Genomic DNA, 15,189 nt, shown 5'->3' on the forward strand with positions numbered 1-15,189 from the left:
TTTTTTTTAGTTTACGATCTTATTTATGGTTGATACAGACTACGGGTTTCTTTCTTTTTGTTAAAACAACTTCCTAGACTTGAGATCAATGTATTGTTTTACTATATACATGTATGTATTTAGGAGATTTCTTTTAGATCATTCACTATGGTTTTAAACTGTGTTTACATGTTATTTTTTTTGGATCAGAAAGAATTAGCTCAAAGGTTTGAGAGAGTAAGGTCTGTGGATCTGCATCATACATAACCATGGTAATTTAGGCATTTTCATTGTTCTCTCATGCAGCTGAGTTGTAGTGACCGAAAGAAATTTTTTGACCATTTGGTATCCTTTATTTTGTGGAGTAGCACCACTTTTGTTGTTTTATAGCTTTACTTTTAGTTTCTGCTACTCAGAATGGAAACTGATATCACATTAGTTTGCAGGTTTCTAGCTAGCAAGTTTCTTCTGGAACTTTGTGTATTTGGAATTTCCGGACACATGTGGGTGAATAATTTTATTTTGTTTATCTGTTTTTGTATGCACATGGTAACCAAACGTGCAATTGAAAGATTATTTTCTTTATGTATTCTATGAGGTTCATAGACTTCTCATAGATTTGTAGGATGCTTTTATGTTTTATGGACCTTATTATAATTAGGATCTTGCTCGATAATTCTCAGGTGATTGCTAAGTCTTTTGAGGTGACCGAATTACTAAGTATATGATCTTTCTTTCTTCTGTTTTAGTAAAAGTGTTTTAGTTTTATTACCTTTTTGCTGTATGTTTTATTTTTTCATTAATATCACATGCCAATAGAGTTACAACATACAGAAGTAAAGGCCACATTTTCAAATTTTGAAGGATTCTGATAAATAGTAAATTATTAACGATACGAGGTTTTGTTTGTGTCATTGTGATACTTCTTTTGTCTGAACCGACGACATGAAAATGGCTTCAAGAACAAAAAAAACACCAGTCAAATACTCACAAAACAAAAGAAAACAGAACAAATGGATATTTGTTGCTGCCGTTTAGGAGATTTCTCAATCCCAACAACATACCACAAAAGAATCATTCCCAAAAACTTAAGATGAAGAGTCATCGATGGTTCTAAAGTCTTACTCGGTGCAAGATGATTTACGATATCTAATATTCTTAAGAATTATATGTTCATATAAATCTATCTCACTTCCTTTTTGTCCTCTGAAACTGTGCTCTAGAACCCGTTCGAGTATTTTTACATATCGGGTCAGGTTATGATATTTTTTATCTTTATTTTGTTATTTCGGACCGGGTTCTGATATTTAGATTTAGACAAAAAAATTAAATTCTTCATTGCTCAAGTTTTTGTACTAAAATTTTTACCATTAACTTAACTGATTTTCTGTTTTTTATTGGTTGGACGATTAACAGATTTGGAGATAAAAATTTAAAATTGAAAAATTAATCTGGTTGTTATTTTGAGATTTTGAGTGCAATTTTTATTTATGTATGAAAAATGCTTGACATGCATTTTAAGTGAGAAGTAAATGACTTTATCCGTAATTATATTCATATTATCTAATCTCTGAACCATATGCAACATCAATATAAATATTTTGAAAAAAATAAGAGAACTAAATTAGAAACATGGGGTTAAGTATACATATGTTATGTTATCTTCAGATATCCAGTTGGGTTCGAATAGTATCTATTCGGGTACGGATATCCAGTCTCTCCTAACTTAATATCCGTTCGGGTATTTTGCCACTTCAGTCGGATTTCGGTTTGGATTTTTCGAATCAGATTGGGGTATGAATTCAGATATCGGATAACATGTCCACGCCTAATCCGCGCGTAGCGCGGAAAAAAGATCTAGTAATATATAAGGGATAAGCGGTAATAATATGGCGGACCAAAAAAAAACTTTGTAACAACTTAGCACGAGACAATATGCCTGCTAGTAGAAAATAAATAATATTACGCTTCAGAAAACATTTAAGGAATAAGTTTTAAAGTTAAAATCCATTTAAATTGAAGATAGTCGAAAACCAAACAACTTCAATACAGACTCTTCATTCAATGACAAAATGCCTATAAACATTATTTTAACCCATTTAAATGAAGTGAAAATAGATATTTGAGTTTACTTTTGAAACACAAACTCAACACTTAGAATTCATACTTTTCAGGTTTTTTAAAAAAAAAATCTAAAACACATCTTTTCCTTATTTTCTTATAAACTAGATTGAAATTCTTAAACAGCATTTTTGAAAACGTTTTTAAATGTTGTTTGTTTAAATGAGTGTTTTTACACCTGAAAGTCAGTTTGTGTTTCCAGTCCAAAATTTTTTTTATTGACCATTATTTTGATTAAGGGAGGAAACAGATACATGAAATCTTTAAAGGGACATAAGTAGAACTGCCATATATTGATCTTCATGAGGTGGTAGCATAAGTAAAAATGTCAGACACTCATCAAATACGTAGAATTGTCGATTATAGAATTGTTTACACAATAATTTTTATAATATGTAATATAATAATAAATCTATGTTAAAACTCAATTTAGGGAGTGTTACTGATTGTATAAGTTCAGTTCAAAACTATTAAATTGTAAGTAAATCAGATTTTAATTTTTAATTCATTTTATAATTCAAGATATAAGATTTACCTAGACATATTAATCTATGTCAATTTATTTATTAATTCAACATCATATCATTTGATTTATATAATAGAACTAGGTATTTTTTCCACTATAATCTTCTTATGAATATTTATTAATGCAAACATTATAAATTTAAAGACCAGCATCATAAATTACTATTTTATACTTTTAATCATTATCATATGAGCAAAGCTTAAGACTAATCCAGGTAATTACTGTCACCAGTTAAAATTTGGCAATGACCAAAAGTACGTTGAATAGGTGAAGTGTAAACCCATCCTCTACTGGCTCACGTAGATTTTCTGATACATCATATTCATGAGATTATAAGTTAATTTAAATAGTCAAATTAAATTAGGAGAAGAAGTAACTTTAATCACTTTTAGAAAGAAAAAAAAGTAACTTTAATAGAACCAGGAGACAATAGTGGGAAGACAATAGTGGGAAGACAACAGTGAGAATTAACGAGAGGGGATTAAGAGGAGGATTAAGGTAGTTGATTCAATAAACCTTTTGACAAATTGAACTCGCAGGCCAAAGCTAAAAACAGAGTTGCTAACAAATGCAAACTTTTGAATATTGAAAATTTGTAAATGTTGTTAACTGATGGATGGGTAATAGTAATATACATGTTTCATTTTATTTTCTAAACTTTAACTTTTATGACTAAAATATTATTTTTGGATAACAACACAATATTTGAGAATTATATTATTATTTTCAAAATACCTTTAAACCTATTTTATTTTATTAACTTATAATTAATTATATAATCTAATAATAAATCTAAAGTTGTTAATATAAAATTTGTTGTTAATTATATGATAAATTATCGATAAATATTCATTAGAGTAAAAAATATTTTACATCATAAAATATAATATTTTTCATAATAATAATAATATTTTACATAATAATATATAATAATTTACGTAATGATATACAATATTTCACACAGTACTTATTAATTTTGGATAATAACACTTAAAACCTTTGCGAAGAAAGTTTGGATAAAAAGACAGTAAACAATATTGAAAAATTGCCACAAATACCACATTCATAGTACCACTTTTCATGTTTATACTAATCACTTTTACTCTCATTTTTAGTGAAGAGTAAAAGACACTTATATCATTAGGATTAACTAATCTAGACTTAGGGTTTAGAGTTGAAAGGTGAGGTAGGGTTTTTGGAATGTGAAATTTAGTATTTTAATAAATATATAAATAAATACTTAAAAAATATATAAAATTTTTTAAAAAATAGTTTCAAAAATAATTTTCGATTTTCAAAAAGAAATTTTGAAAAACAATTTAAAACAAATTTGGAAAAAAAATTCAAAAAAAAAATTTATAAAAAAGTTCAAATTTGAAAAGGTATAATTCGAAAACATAAAAAAAAAATTTATTTATTTATTTATATAATAAAGGTATAAGAGTCTTTTGCCACTTAATGAAGAATGTATTTTTGAAAATGCTCATTTTGTGGGTGATAAAGATGAAACGTTGTGCCATGAAAGTGGTAAACATAAAATTTCTCCAACAATATTTAACATAATAATATATAATAATTTTAAAATAACACAGTAAATAATATTTTCAGATTCCTATAATATGATAAATAAATCTAATTGATAAGTAAATATAATTAATAAAATTATGAATGATAATAACAACTACAGCCACTCTAATTTTTGACGTGAGAGCTTAGAGAGATAAAATCATTTAAGAAATAATAATATAGATTGAACTTTATTGTAAGAAAATTCTAATTTAAAATGTAATATCAAAATTTAAAGAACGATATAAAATATACATAGAACTAAAATCTGGGTTTGGTGAAAAGATGAGAGTTATATTTAATTTATGAAGAAAATTATGTTTTGGGTTTGAAAAATAAAAATGGGGAAATTTTATGTTTACCAATTTGATAGTACCACTTTTCATCTTTACCACCACTAAAGGGACATTTTCAAAAATACTTTCTTCATTAAGTGGCAAGAGACTGTTATACCACTGCTATATATATATATATAATAAATTATTATTTAAATAAAAAAAATATGTTTTCAAGTTATATTTTTTCAATTACGAACTTTTTTATAAATTGTTTTTTTGAATTTTTTTTTCTAATTTTTTTTTTCAATATTTCTTTTTAAAATCAAAAATTATGTTTGAAACTATTTTAAAAAATGATTTATTTATATATATATTAGAATCCTAAATTTCACATTCCAAAAACTCTACCCCACCCATCAACTCTAAACCCTAAGGGCCCGACTGGTTTAAACGCATTGGTTGGGTTGCGGGAGTTTGTAGATGCGGATGATTGCGGTTTCAAGCGTTATTAAGCGTTTTATATGATTGGTACAACGTTTGAAAATTGTTGCGTTTGCGAGATATTTGTGACTGGTTGATTATAAGATATTGTAGCGGTTTAATAATAAATTACCCATATCAACATATTATAACATTAAAAAAATATAAAAAACATACTATTGTAATAAAATATAATAGTTATCAATATAATATGATTAATAAAAATATTAGGTTTATTTATAAAAAATTCAAATTAGTTGAAAGTTATAATTTTAATAAATATTTTTTGAAGATTTATATTAAAAAATTCTATATTTTTTTTTTATTTCATTTTATATATGTGTATATCTTTATATATGTGTGTATAGAAATGTTTAAAAATTCTAATAAATAGTTAGTTTAAAGTTTTTATAAAGCATACTGTTTGTGAATTTTAATTAATATATAAAATATGTATATATTTTTATATTTTTATTTATAATATTTCCATTTTAAATTTTAAATTTTAAAATTTTAAAATTTTAAAATATTTTTGAAAATAATTTTATATTTATTTTTCCACCCCCAACTGTCCGCAACCGCAAACGCTAGCTGGAACTATCTTTTGATTTTAAGAGGTTCGGAGCGATTTGGAGTGATTTGTATGATTGTTTCAAAACACTGTCAACCGGTACCAACCGCAAAAGCTGCGTTTGCGGGTCGTAGCAGAAAAACCAGTCAGACCCTAAGTCTAGATTAGTTAATCCTAGGGATATAAGTGTCTTTTACCCTTCATTAAAAGTGAAGGTAAAAGTAATTAGTGTAAGCATATGAAAAGTGATTATGAATGTGGTATTTGTGGCAATTTCCCAATAAAAATGTGATGAAGGTTGAACTTTATAAGATATTTCTTTATAAAAAGATTGTTTGGTCAAATAATGAGAAAATCATTTTTCTTAGGAGGTGAATGTTGGGTTTTAATGAGACCACAAACTTTTTCCATTTTTTTTTGTCAACCCATTTGATTTAAGCCCAAAGGGCAAATTTATACAAGTGATTCAAGTTAAATTAAATTACATTCAGCCCAAGATAAGCCCGAAAGAAAAGATAAGACTAAGTTGCATGAGTAACACGTGTAAAAGACACGCGTCATCCTTTAGGGCTTCACCGCTTCCGGAGACCAAGAGAGAGAACACGCCACCAGAACTTCTTGCCGATCTGCCATCGTTCACCATCTCCGACTCACCTGAACCACTTGTTTGCTTCTCTTTCTCTTGGTCGCTGTTAATCTACTCAAGACTGTTCCTCCAATCGCCAGAAGTCTTCTCCCAAAAAGCTTCAGAGGAATCGACATAGAACCTTGCCGGAACACTGTCTATTATAGGAAGCTCCGTCTCATCTAGAGTTCCACACCGAGTCATCCTAGCTTAATCTATCTCTTGATTCTTAAAATTTTGAGGAAATTCCGCTTAGACTCCATGAGCGAAGATTTATACCTACCCAATTTAAGATTCAAGCATGCTACCGAAAAGAGAAATCAATATCTGAGAGTTAACAGAGAGTAGAATGAAAGAACTAGAGAAAGGTAGCTCATTAAAACAAAAAAAACACACGCAATAGATCGCCTTGCAAAGGACCAATCTGATTTAGAAAGATCTAAATCAGAAACTTTTATTATTCGCCGAGTGAAAACAAGAAGTCCGATAAACGGAAATATGATACAAACCAAAACATCTGATCAAAAGACCAGATGATTAAACAAAATCTTTCTTTCTCATCTCACTCTCCGTGAAAGATTTCAGTGAGAGAACGGAGAGGAGAGAGGTATGACCACAAACTTTTTCACAACGACGTAAATTTATATAATAAGCAATGATTTTAAATCTGAATTGTAAAATGTCAGATTTTGATATAGTGTATATATGAGATTATACTCAAACTATTTTGATATTTTCAAGTTAGTTAAATTTTAATAATCTATCAAATATGAATTACATAACTTTTTAAAAAGTTATATTCAAATCTTTAGTTGAATAATAGTATATTTTAAAAACAATTAATGAAAAACAGTATAAAGAACAATCAATAACATTAGATTAAAAATATTTTGATAAAATTTTCTAAATATAATAAAACAAATTTAAAACCAATCAATTTTCTAAATATAATAGAACAATCAATTTTCTAAATACCAATAGTACTAGATTTTAATAAAACAAATTTAAAACCAATCATTGAAAAGAAATTGATTATGGAACCTAAGATAATTAAACTTGAAATCCACTATTGAATAACATTCTCTCTAGTAGATCTTTTATATATAAAATAATGATATTTGAAAACTACATATAGAAATAGAAAAACAGAAATAAACGCAATAAAATATAGCTATGATTTCAGTTCATACAATTTATCTGTTAATCTGATAACAAATTATCGGAATATTATATAAAATAATTCATAAAAAAAATTCAAATTTCGTTCAGACACTATGGTGGTCCTTTTAAAAAAGGTTCACGCTATATCACTAAGCGCATTTCTACGAGAATTGATAAAAAAACATTTTGGTTAAACAAATAAAATAAGGTAATTTTCTCAGATAGCCTTTTTAAGTTTTTATTACAAAAATAGTCTTCAACAAAAAATGATCAAAATATCTTCTTTTTATTTCGAAAATTTTAATTTTAATTTTTTATTTTTTAAATTTGAAATCCTATGCTCAAAACTCTACCCCTTAACTCTAAACTCTATGTCTTAATTAATTCTAAGGTATATATGCATTTTTACTATTTAATTAAACTTATTTTAGTTATTTTTCTATGTTATTTTATGACAAAAACTTAAAAAAACTATCATATGAAATTTCTCGATAAAATAACAAAACGTATAAATCTGAGAAAATACACGAAACGAACACATACACGCCAAAAGAAAAGAAGAAAACAATCGGGGACCCCAAACTACTCTGGAGGGGAATGCATCACACTCAAAAAGTACATGGATGATGAAACATTTAAGAGTCCATTGAAAATATGACAGCCGTAAACAACTGCCAAACTAAAGGAAGAGTACTGGGAGATGAATTTGTGTAGAGTTTGTTAATTTTGAGAGTTGATAGATTTAAAAAAGTTACGTGGATTGTGAAAATTTATATACATTGACTTATGAAATTTGATCATAACTTTTTTAGATTGATATAGATTTTCATGAATTTGTATTACCCCTTTTCTATCATTTTTTTGTAAAATAAATATAAAATATATTTATTTTCTAAATCATATAGCATGATTATTTATTTTTTGCTTTCAAATTAAAAAGAAAATAATACTGATACATACAAAATTGAACAATTTTCTTAAATAGCCATTTTAAAAAATTTTGTCACAAAAGAGCATTAAAAAAAGAAAATGCCCAAAGAAGTTTCATTAAAAATGTAAAAGACTATTTTACCTTTTACGGTATAGATGTATAAGTAATAAGAAAATAAAAAGTTGTTTTTATATATATTTTTTTCAAATTCGAACATTTTTATAATTTTTCTACTTAAAATTTTTTTTTTTGAAAATTTTCTTTTCTTTTCTTTTTGAAATTCGAAATTGTTTTTTGAAACTATTTAAAAAAAATATTTTAAAATTATTAAGATTTGTAAATGTAATTATTATTATTTAAAGCATGATGGAATCAGGTCGAAAACGATACGGGAACGTAAGCTGAAGTATTCATCGCACCCCCTAAAGCCGTGATTAGACCTAGGTCTTGCCCTAAACCCATCACACTGATCTGTAAATCTCTAGGCATAGTATCAAACACCCTGATACGAGATCCCAAAACTTGTCTCTTGGCTGATATTCGAGCATCTTCAGAAATCCTGCAAATTTACTGTGGAAAACTCTCAAAACAGATCACGGATACAACAGTTCACCCAAAGTTAGGTTACGAGATGACAACTCGTAGTCTTCCCTCTACACCCATATAAATGATTCGATAAGCTCTTAAGAACGCAAAAACGAAGTTCATTTAGAACTCGCAAAAGCGACGGGGATTCAAACCCAAAAGCGGCCAGTCCCAAGATAAAAACACGGCCACACTTGGCCGAAACAAAACAAGAACATAAAAACAAAATTCTCACACGAGACTGCAAACTCAATCGTCCTCCGCACGCGGAGCCTCACCCTCGCCAGTCGCCCCTTCTGGAATCGGAGCCGCGCTTCCTCCACCATCCTCGGGCTCATTCGAACAGGACGGAAGGATACACTCAGACTTCATGCCCGCAAGGATAAGGTCAAAGTCTCCTTCCGCATCCACCAACTCCACCCTACGGATGGGAAGCGTAGGCTCTTCGGCTCGCGGAGACAGAGGCGCTTCACCAACCTCGTATGTCCCTCCCTCGACGCCTGCCAAGGCCAAATCCCTAACATGGATGTCCGCTGAGGAGTCAAGGGAATCGACGATCCTCGCCAAACGGTTCTGAAACTCAACGCGCATGGTTTCCTTGGCCTTTCCGATCGCGCAAACGGACGATTCTGCCCCACTCTTGAGGGGGTGAAGAGAAGAAAGTACCATGCCTGCAAGCAAAGGGAAGATTAATGTTCTGAGATTCAGCTGAGTGCAATATGTACTGATCCTGCATTTCCATAATAGATTCTCAATTTGTATCATTAGCAAAATAAATATATCCAGATGAAATAGCTCTAACCATAACAAAGAATCCATGATCCAGAGGATGATACATTGCCTTCTAAGTTGTAATCTAAAGCATACAGTCCAATTGTATAAGTAACCTAAGCTATGAACTGATTCAGCTTCTAATTTGATATAACGAAGGAAGAAACATCATACTCTCTAATTGCGATTCAGCAAAGAACAGCATACCTCTGGAACCTCAAACTCATGAACAACTCCTCGTTGACTATCGTGTACAGCGAACCTTGTGCGAAGGAACAGCCAAAGCTCATCTATCTGCTGGACTGGAGATTTCTACCGGAATTCTAAACTCACACGTCGTAGCTCTTCGTCGGATGTTTGGTGAATATCTCCGATTAATCGGAAAAGTCTTTCGCTGAAGCCAAGTACAAGATGTATAGTGAAAAACCAGAGCCATTTTTTCTAGGGGCTTTACGTTGAAAGGTTGAAGATAAGAGAGAGAGAGAGAGAGAGAGAGAGAGAGAGAGAGAGCAACCGAGAGAAGATATCATAAACCGGAAGAGAGTATTTCCAGTTTAATGAATTCAGTGATCTCGGTTGCTAAACCAACGATTTACGACCAATTATGTTGGATAGATCCCGTAAATCAAATCTGGCCAACCAATCATTTCTACGTGGCAGCTATTTGGAAGCCTCGTGATTTTAAGCAAGACACGTAACGACATCAATAACACGTGCCATTTATATCATTATCACCCCATTTGAAACCGACGAGGCTGCTCATACATCGTATTTAAATGAAACAAAAACCCAATTCACTTGTACACCACCTTAGAGAGAACAGAAAGAAAGAGCCTCACGAGAAAAATGCAATCGGCGAAACAGAAGCTAAGCGATATGGCTAGTACCGCCAAGGAGAGGATGGTGGTATGAGAAGGTTCTAATCAGATTATGATTTTTATTTTATGTTTAGCGTTTCATATGAAGTTAACTATACGACTTGTTTGGTTAACTTGAATGTTAATCATGACAGGCGGAGCAGGCGATGGCACGTACAAAAGAGGAAAAAGAGATAGCACACCAACGTCGAAAGGCCAAGGAAGCAGAGGCTAACATGGATGGTTGCTCATGCCGAAGAAAAGCTTATGGCTAAGCAATCTCACTACCACCTTTCTCAAGGTCACGTGACTCATGGCGCCCCTGTGCCGGCTCCTGCGCCAGTTATAGGACATGGTTACCGGCACAATCCTCCCGGGGTCACATCTGTACCACCCGCGGCGTACCCTCCTCCTCCGACGGGACCTCATCATCATCATCCTTATGGAAATGTTTAGTGACTTCTTTATAAGTTAAAAAAAAAAAAACTGGAATACTTTGAATTGTTAGTAAGACGTTGAGATGACTTACTTTATAAACGTTTTAATTACTGAAGCTATCTCATAATTACGAGTGAGCGCGGAACCTGAAGTTTGTAACTTCAGATTTGGGTTCGTGTCTAGATAATTTTTTACCCGATTTGGATCCGCTTAGTTGTAAGTAACAAAAATAATTAAATTAAAAAACAACTAATATAATTAAAATAATATCACATAATACAATAATCTTTGCAAACCTCCATTTTTGATAATCAATGATTTTGATAAAATATGACAACTAATCAAAATTTTAAACTTATATCTCCTGTACAATGTGGAGGGTTTATAGTGGATCCGGGCTCATGATAGGCCGAGTTTTCTACGGGCCAGGCAGCAGGCTGAGTAATAGTAACCCTAATTATTAATTAACAATTTAACATCTAAAAGTAAAAACGCTAACCTAGGGATACCGGTTCTTTCCTAAATTTTACTTTAACCGGGTTGGCAAGTCTAAACCGTCGCTTAACCGGTTTTCTTATCTTAGCCTAAAATAATAAAACTGCTCCTCCACTCAACGAACTCTATTAGGTAAAGCCGTACGCCGTTTACATTGTTACTCACGAAACAGAGCTCTGGATCCATCTCAATAAGCTCGAGCAAGAATCGATCCATTGAGATTGCGAAGAAAGAAACTTCATAATCTGAAAAGGTAGATCCTAAACTATTCTTGATAAATCTTGATAGTCTGGCTTTTCAATTCTTTTCAATTGAACTACGATGATTTGATCTTATTTCTGCAGGTGGGATGGAAACGGATCTCAGGGTATTTGGATCCGGTTAAGTATATAACAAAATGTTTATGCAGATATCATTTACTCTCTCTCTTTCTTGATTTATCTTTTCTTGAGAAGTTGCTGAAGATTGTTTTATGAGAGTATTATAAGTCACCGCATTTGGTAATCAAGTGTTGCTTTCCCAAACGAAGTGACTTATAATGATCTCATGATTAATCGATTTTTTGCAAGGTCTTGAAGAGAGTAAAGGACCATGATGTCCTGAGTGAAAATGGATTTTTCTTTCTTTTTTTTTGTCTTATAATGTGCCAGGTCTCTTTGTGTGTTACTGTCCACTCTTTCTTTTTGTCTGGGTGATAACAAGATAAATCCCAAGCATCATCCACCTTATTAGCTTTGACATGAATGAAGGCTTGTAAAATGGATGATTCTTGGGATTTATCTTTTTGTAGTCTCCTCTTTTAAAAGAGTAATGTTACAACATACACGGCGATGGTTTCAAATTCTAAAGTGTTGCTTAATGTTACAACATACACGACAATGATTTCAGGCTTGCGGAGGAACATGATGCTTCTGTTTATCGATTTGTACGCCAGAAACTTGATATTTGCTAAAGAAGTGTTAACCGTTTGCATGTGTTATAACTGAGTGTTTACACCCACTTTATGTATAAATGGAATAAGGTTGCTTTCCCCCATCAGATTAAAGACCAAGTGATCAAGATTTTATCTTTTTGTTTCTTAGTTTGAACTTTTTATGTTATCGTAATGTATTGATCAATGTGATATAAAATAGATAACAATGTTGTGCCAAACAAAACTATGTTGATAGGTACGGTTTTGTGCAATTAATCGACAACCACTTCATGTTAGCCATGTTAGCCATTTTCAAAAACGTTAACGAAAAGATTGGTAAATACTTATGCACTAGGTACGTGGAAAGAGATTATTAATTTTATTATTTTTAGATAAAAAGATATTAGGTCTCTTTAATCTAGATATTGGTTCAGTTTTAGGTTGGTTTTTTATTTTTAATCTCCTAAAATATCACTACTAGAGATGTCAAACAGGTTTACCCATCCCGTCCCGTACCGCGGCGGGCTAGTCATCGAGCGGACCACAGTTGGCTTTTCCCGCGCGAACTACGGTCCTCAGAATGTCGGCCCAAACCCGTACCGCAGAACATATAGGCCTTCGCGGGTTGTCCCGCGGGATGCCTCCTTGTCAAACCGCCTACTACAGCTTTCTTCATGAATCTTCAAATTGAAGAGTTGTGTAAGAGAGTTGAAGAGAATTCATTAAGCTTCACTAAAGTCTTATCAAAATCAATGCCATAAAGGTCTGTTTGTGCTTGCGTTCTTGAGTTAAAAGCCTTTTTTTGTTATCATCATCAGATTTTATTAAATTTGAATTTGATTGAGTTGTTGTCTTTGTAATAACTTGGCTCAAGTGTTGTATGTTTTCATCAAACCATCTCTCTTTGTAATTCTTTGGATTTCAAAAAAAAAAATCGTTAATCATTTGTCAAATTATACAAGTCACATGATATACAACATCATTGTAACCATATTTAATTTAAGAAAAACACCATTTCACTGTACTAAGAACGAAACCAATCAACTTAAACAAGAAATCCCACATTGTAATAAAGCAATTAATAGTTGTGTTTAATAAAAAGAGAAAACCAAATCAAAACAACACCAGAGCTCGAATCGTCATCGCTGAAGCTGGAGTCGTCATCGCCGGATCTCGAATCATCATCACAGGAGCTCAAATCATCATCGCCGGAACTCCTTATGTTTTCAAGGGGAAAAGTCACACGAATCGATTTCTTCTCACTATCTCTCTCGTTTTTTTCAGGTAAAATAAGAAATGAAAAAAATGCGGGTCCATATAATCCCGCATGACCCGTTTCGGCCCAGTCCCGCAAAGACCTGTCCCGCGAAGCCCGCAAATTTACGGGCTTAGAAAACCTCGTCCCAATACCGTCCCGCGACAGTCCTTTACGAGCCAGGCCCGTGGTCCAAGTCCATGATTGCCATCTCTAATCACTATCATTCTAAATCTATATTTATTTTGGTTTGTTCAGTTAAAGTGCTTAAGGTTTTTGTTTTCTTTGGGTGATAAACCAAAAACTATTATTATTGGTTTGGTTTCATGTTATATGAGTTTTGGACTGTCGAACCAATAGTTTCAATTCATATTATAATTTATAAACGTATAAAAAATCTAATCAAATCTAGATAATAGTTAAAAAAAAATTATTAAAACAAATCATTTCTCTACAATTTGGTCGATGGTGAAAGAAAGCATTAAAAAAATATATTTCAATTTCAATTATTATTGAGTAAAAAAAAAGTATGCAATGATATTACTGATTGACTCAAAGTTGTTTATGAGTTCAATTGTTTTGATATGGAACTCTAAACTAATCATCTTTAAAGTGTGAGATTATTTGAGTTGTGTTTTGATAGAACATGGATTTAACCCACTCTCACCCATGACTTATCAATGTTTTAACTATTAATTATTATATTATAGAGTTTATTTAGTATATTTATAGGATCAGAAGTGATTTGGAGACAAGTGATGATTTTGGAGCATTTTGGAGATGTTTGAAGCAAGCACCCGAGATGACCATCGAGCTCGACCATCGGTCGATATTGAAGAGGAATAATCGATCGATGTTCACATCAGAACATCGATCGACAGCGAAGCGCGCAAAAAGCTCGTTTGGTCACAGCCGACTTGAAGCCCAAGTCTTCACCAATTTACAAGATTACTGATATATGGTGTTTTTGGCATCTTGTATATATGTTTTCTAATTGGTTTTCAAGTCATTATCGAGTCTTCCTAATCCTTTTCGAGTCATTGCAGGTGTGGAGTTGCATTGGATTGGAGATAGACCAGCTGGAACAAAAAGGACAAAACACAATGCAATCTCGAGATTTTCACGCGGAACCGTCTGAGTGACTGTTCCCGATAGCGGAGCAACCCGAGTGACTGTTCTGGATAGAGCAGTGCAACCCGAGTGCCTGTTCCAGCGGCAGAGATTTTTAAGGAAACTACAAGTCATTACGGGATTTGCCCTAATTATCCCATCTTTTTTTTCCCAGCCGCCAGTGGCTTCCATAAAACTTCTCTTTCTGTTTTTCTATATTTTACTACGCTGTTTTTGAGACAAGGAACCAGACTTGAGCTTTGAGAGATTTGTGATTTGATACTTTGTAAAGGGAGAAGGCTCCATCTCTCACACCATAGAGAAGAACCCCCTGAACCCTTATTATATTTTATCTACACATGTTTTATTCAGTCGCCGTCTCTTTGTTTTCTCTGTTCATGGCTGAGTAGTCAACTTGCTTAGTCTAGGGTGTTAGGGTGTTAGATCCATGAGCTTGACATAAATAAGTTATAAATCGATTGTCTTCATTCACTGTTGTTCTTAAGGCTTGCATCAAGTTAACCACT

General features: G+C 32.0%; 1 protein-coding gene, 1 long non-coding RNA gene and 1 pseudogene across 2 annotated transcripts; 2 read left to right on the plus strand and 1 right to left on the minus strand.

The window, feature by feature from the left end:
• Positions 1–8,816: 8,816 nt before the first annotated feature.
• LOC106293580 lies at positions 8,817–10,132 on the minus strand. Its single transcript, XM_013729260.1, has 2 exons — positions 9,802–10,132; positions 8,817–9,553 (listed from the first exon to the last, which is right to left on the minus strand). Exons 1-2 carry the CDS (start codon positions 9,882–9,884, stop codon positions 9,073–9,075), a joined length of 564 nt encoding a protein of 187 aa, XP_013584714.1. The 5' UTR covers positions 9,885–10,132; the 3' UTR covers positions 8,817–9,072.
• Positions 10,133–10,440: 308 nt separating this feature from the next.
• LOC106344648 lies at positions 10,441–10,907 on the plus strand (annotated as a pseudogene).
• A 615-nt stretch (positions 10,908–11,522) lies between these two features.
• On the plus strand, positions 11,523–12,541 carry LOC106293193. The gene is made up of 2 exons (XR_001260403.1): positions 11,523–11,637; positions 11,729–12,541. It is a non-coding gene; the product is annotated as an uncharacterized LOC106293193 (long non-coding RNA).
• The last annotated feature ends 2,648 nt before the right edge of the window (positions 12,542–15,189 follow it).

Source organism: Brassica oleracea, chromosome C5 (assembly GCF_000695525.1).
Source record: "Brassica oleracea var. oleracea cultivar TO1000 chromosome C5, BOL, whole genome shotgun sequence".
Taxonomy (NCBI): Eukaryota; Viridiplantae; Streptophyta; class Magnoliopsida; order Brassicales; family Brassicaceae; genus Brassica; species Brassica oleracea.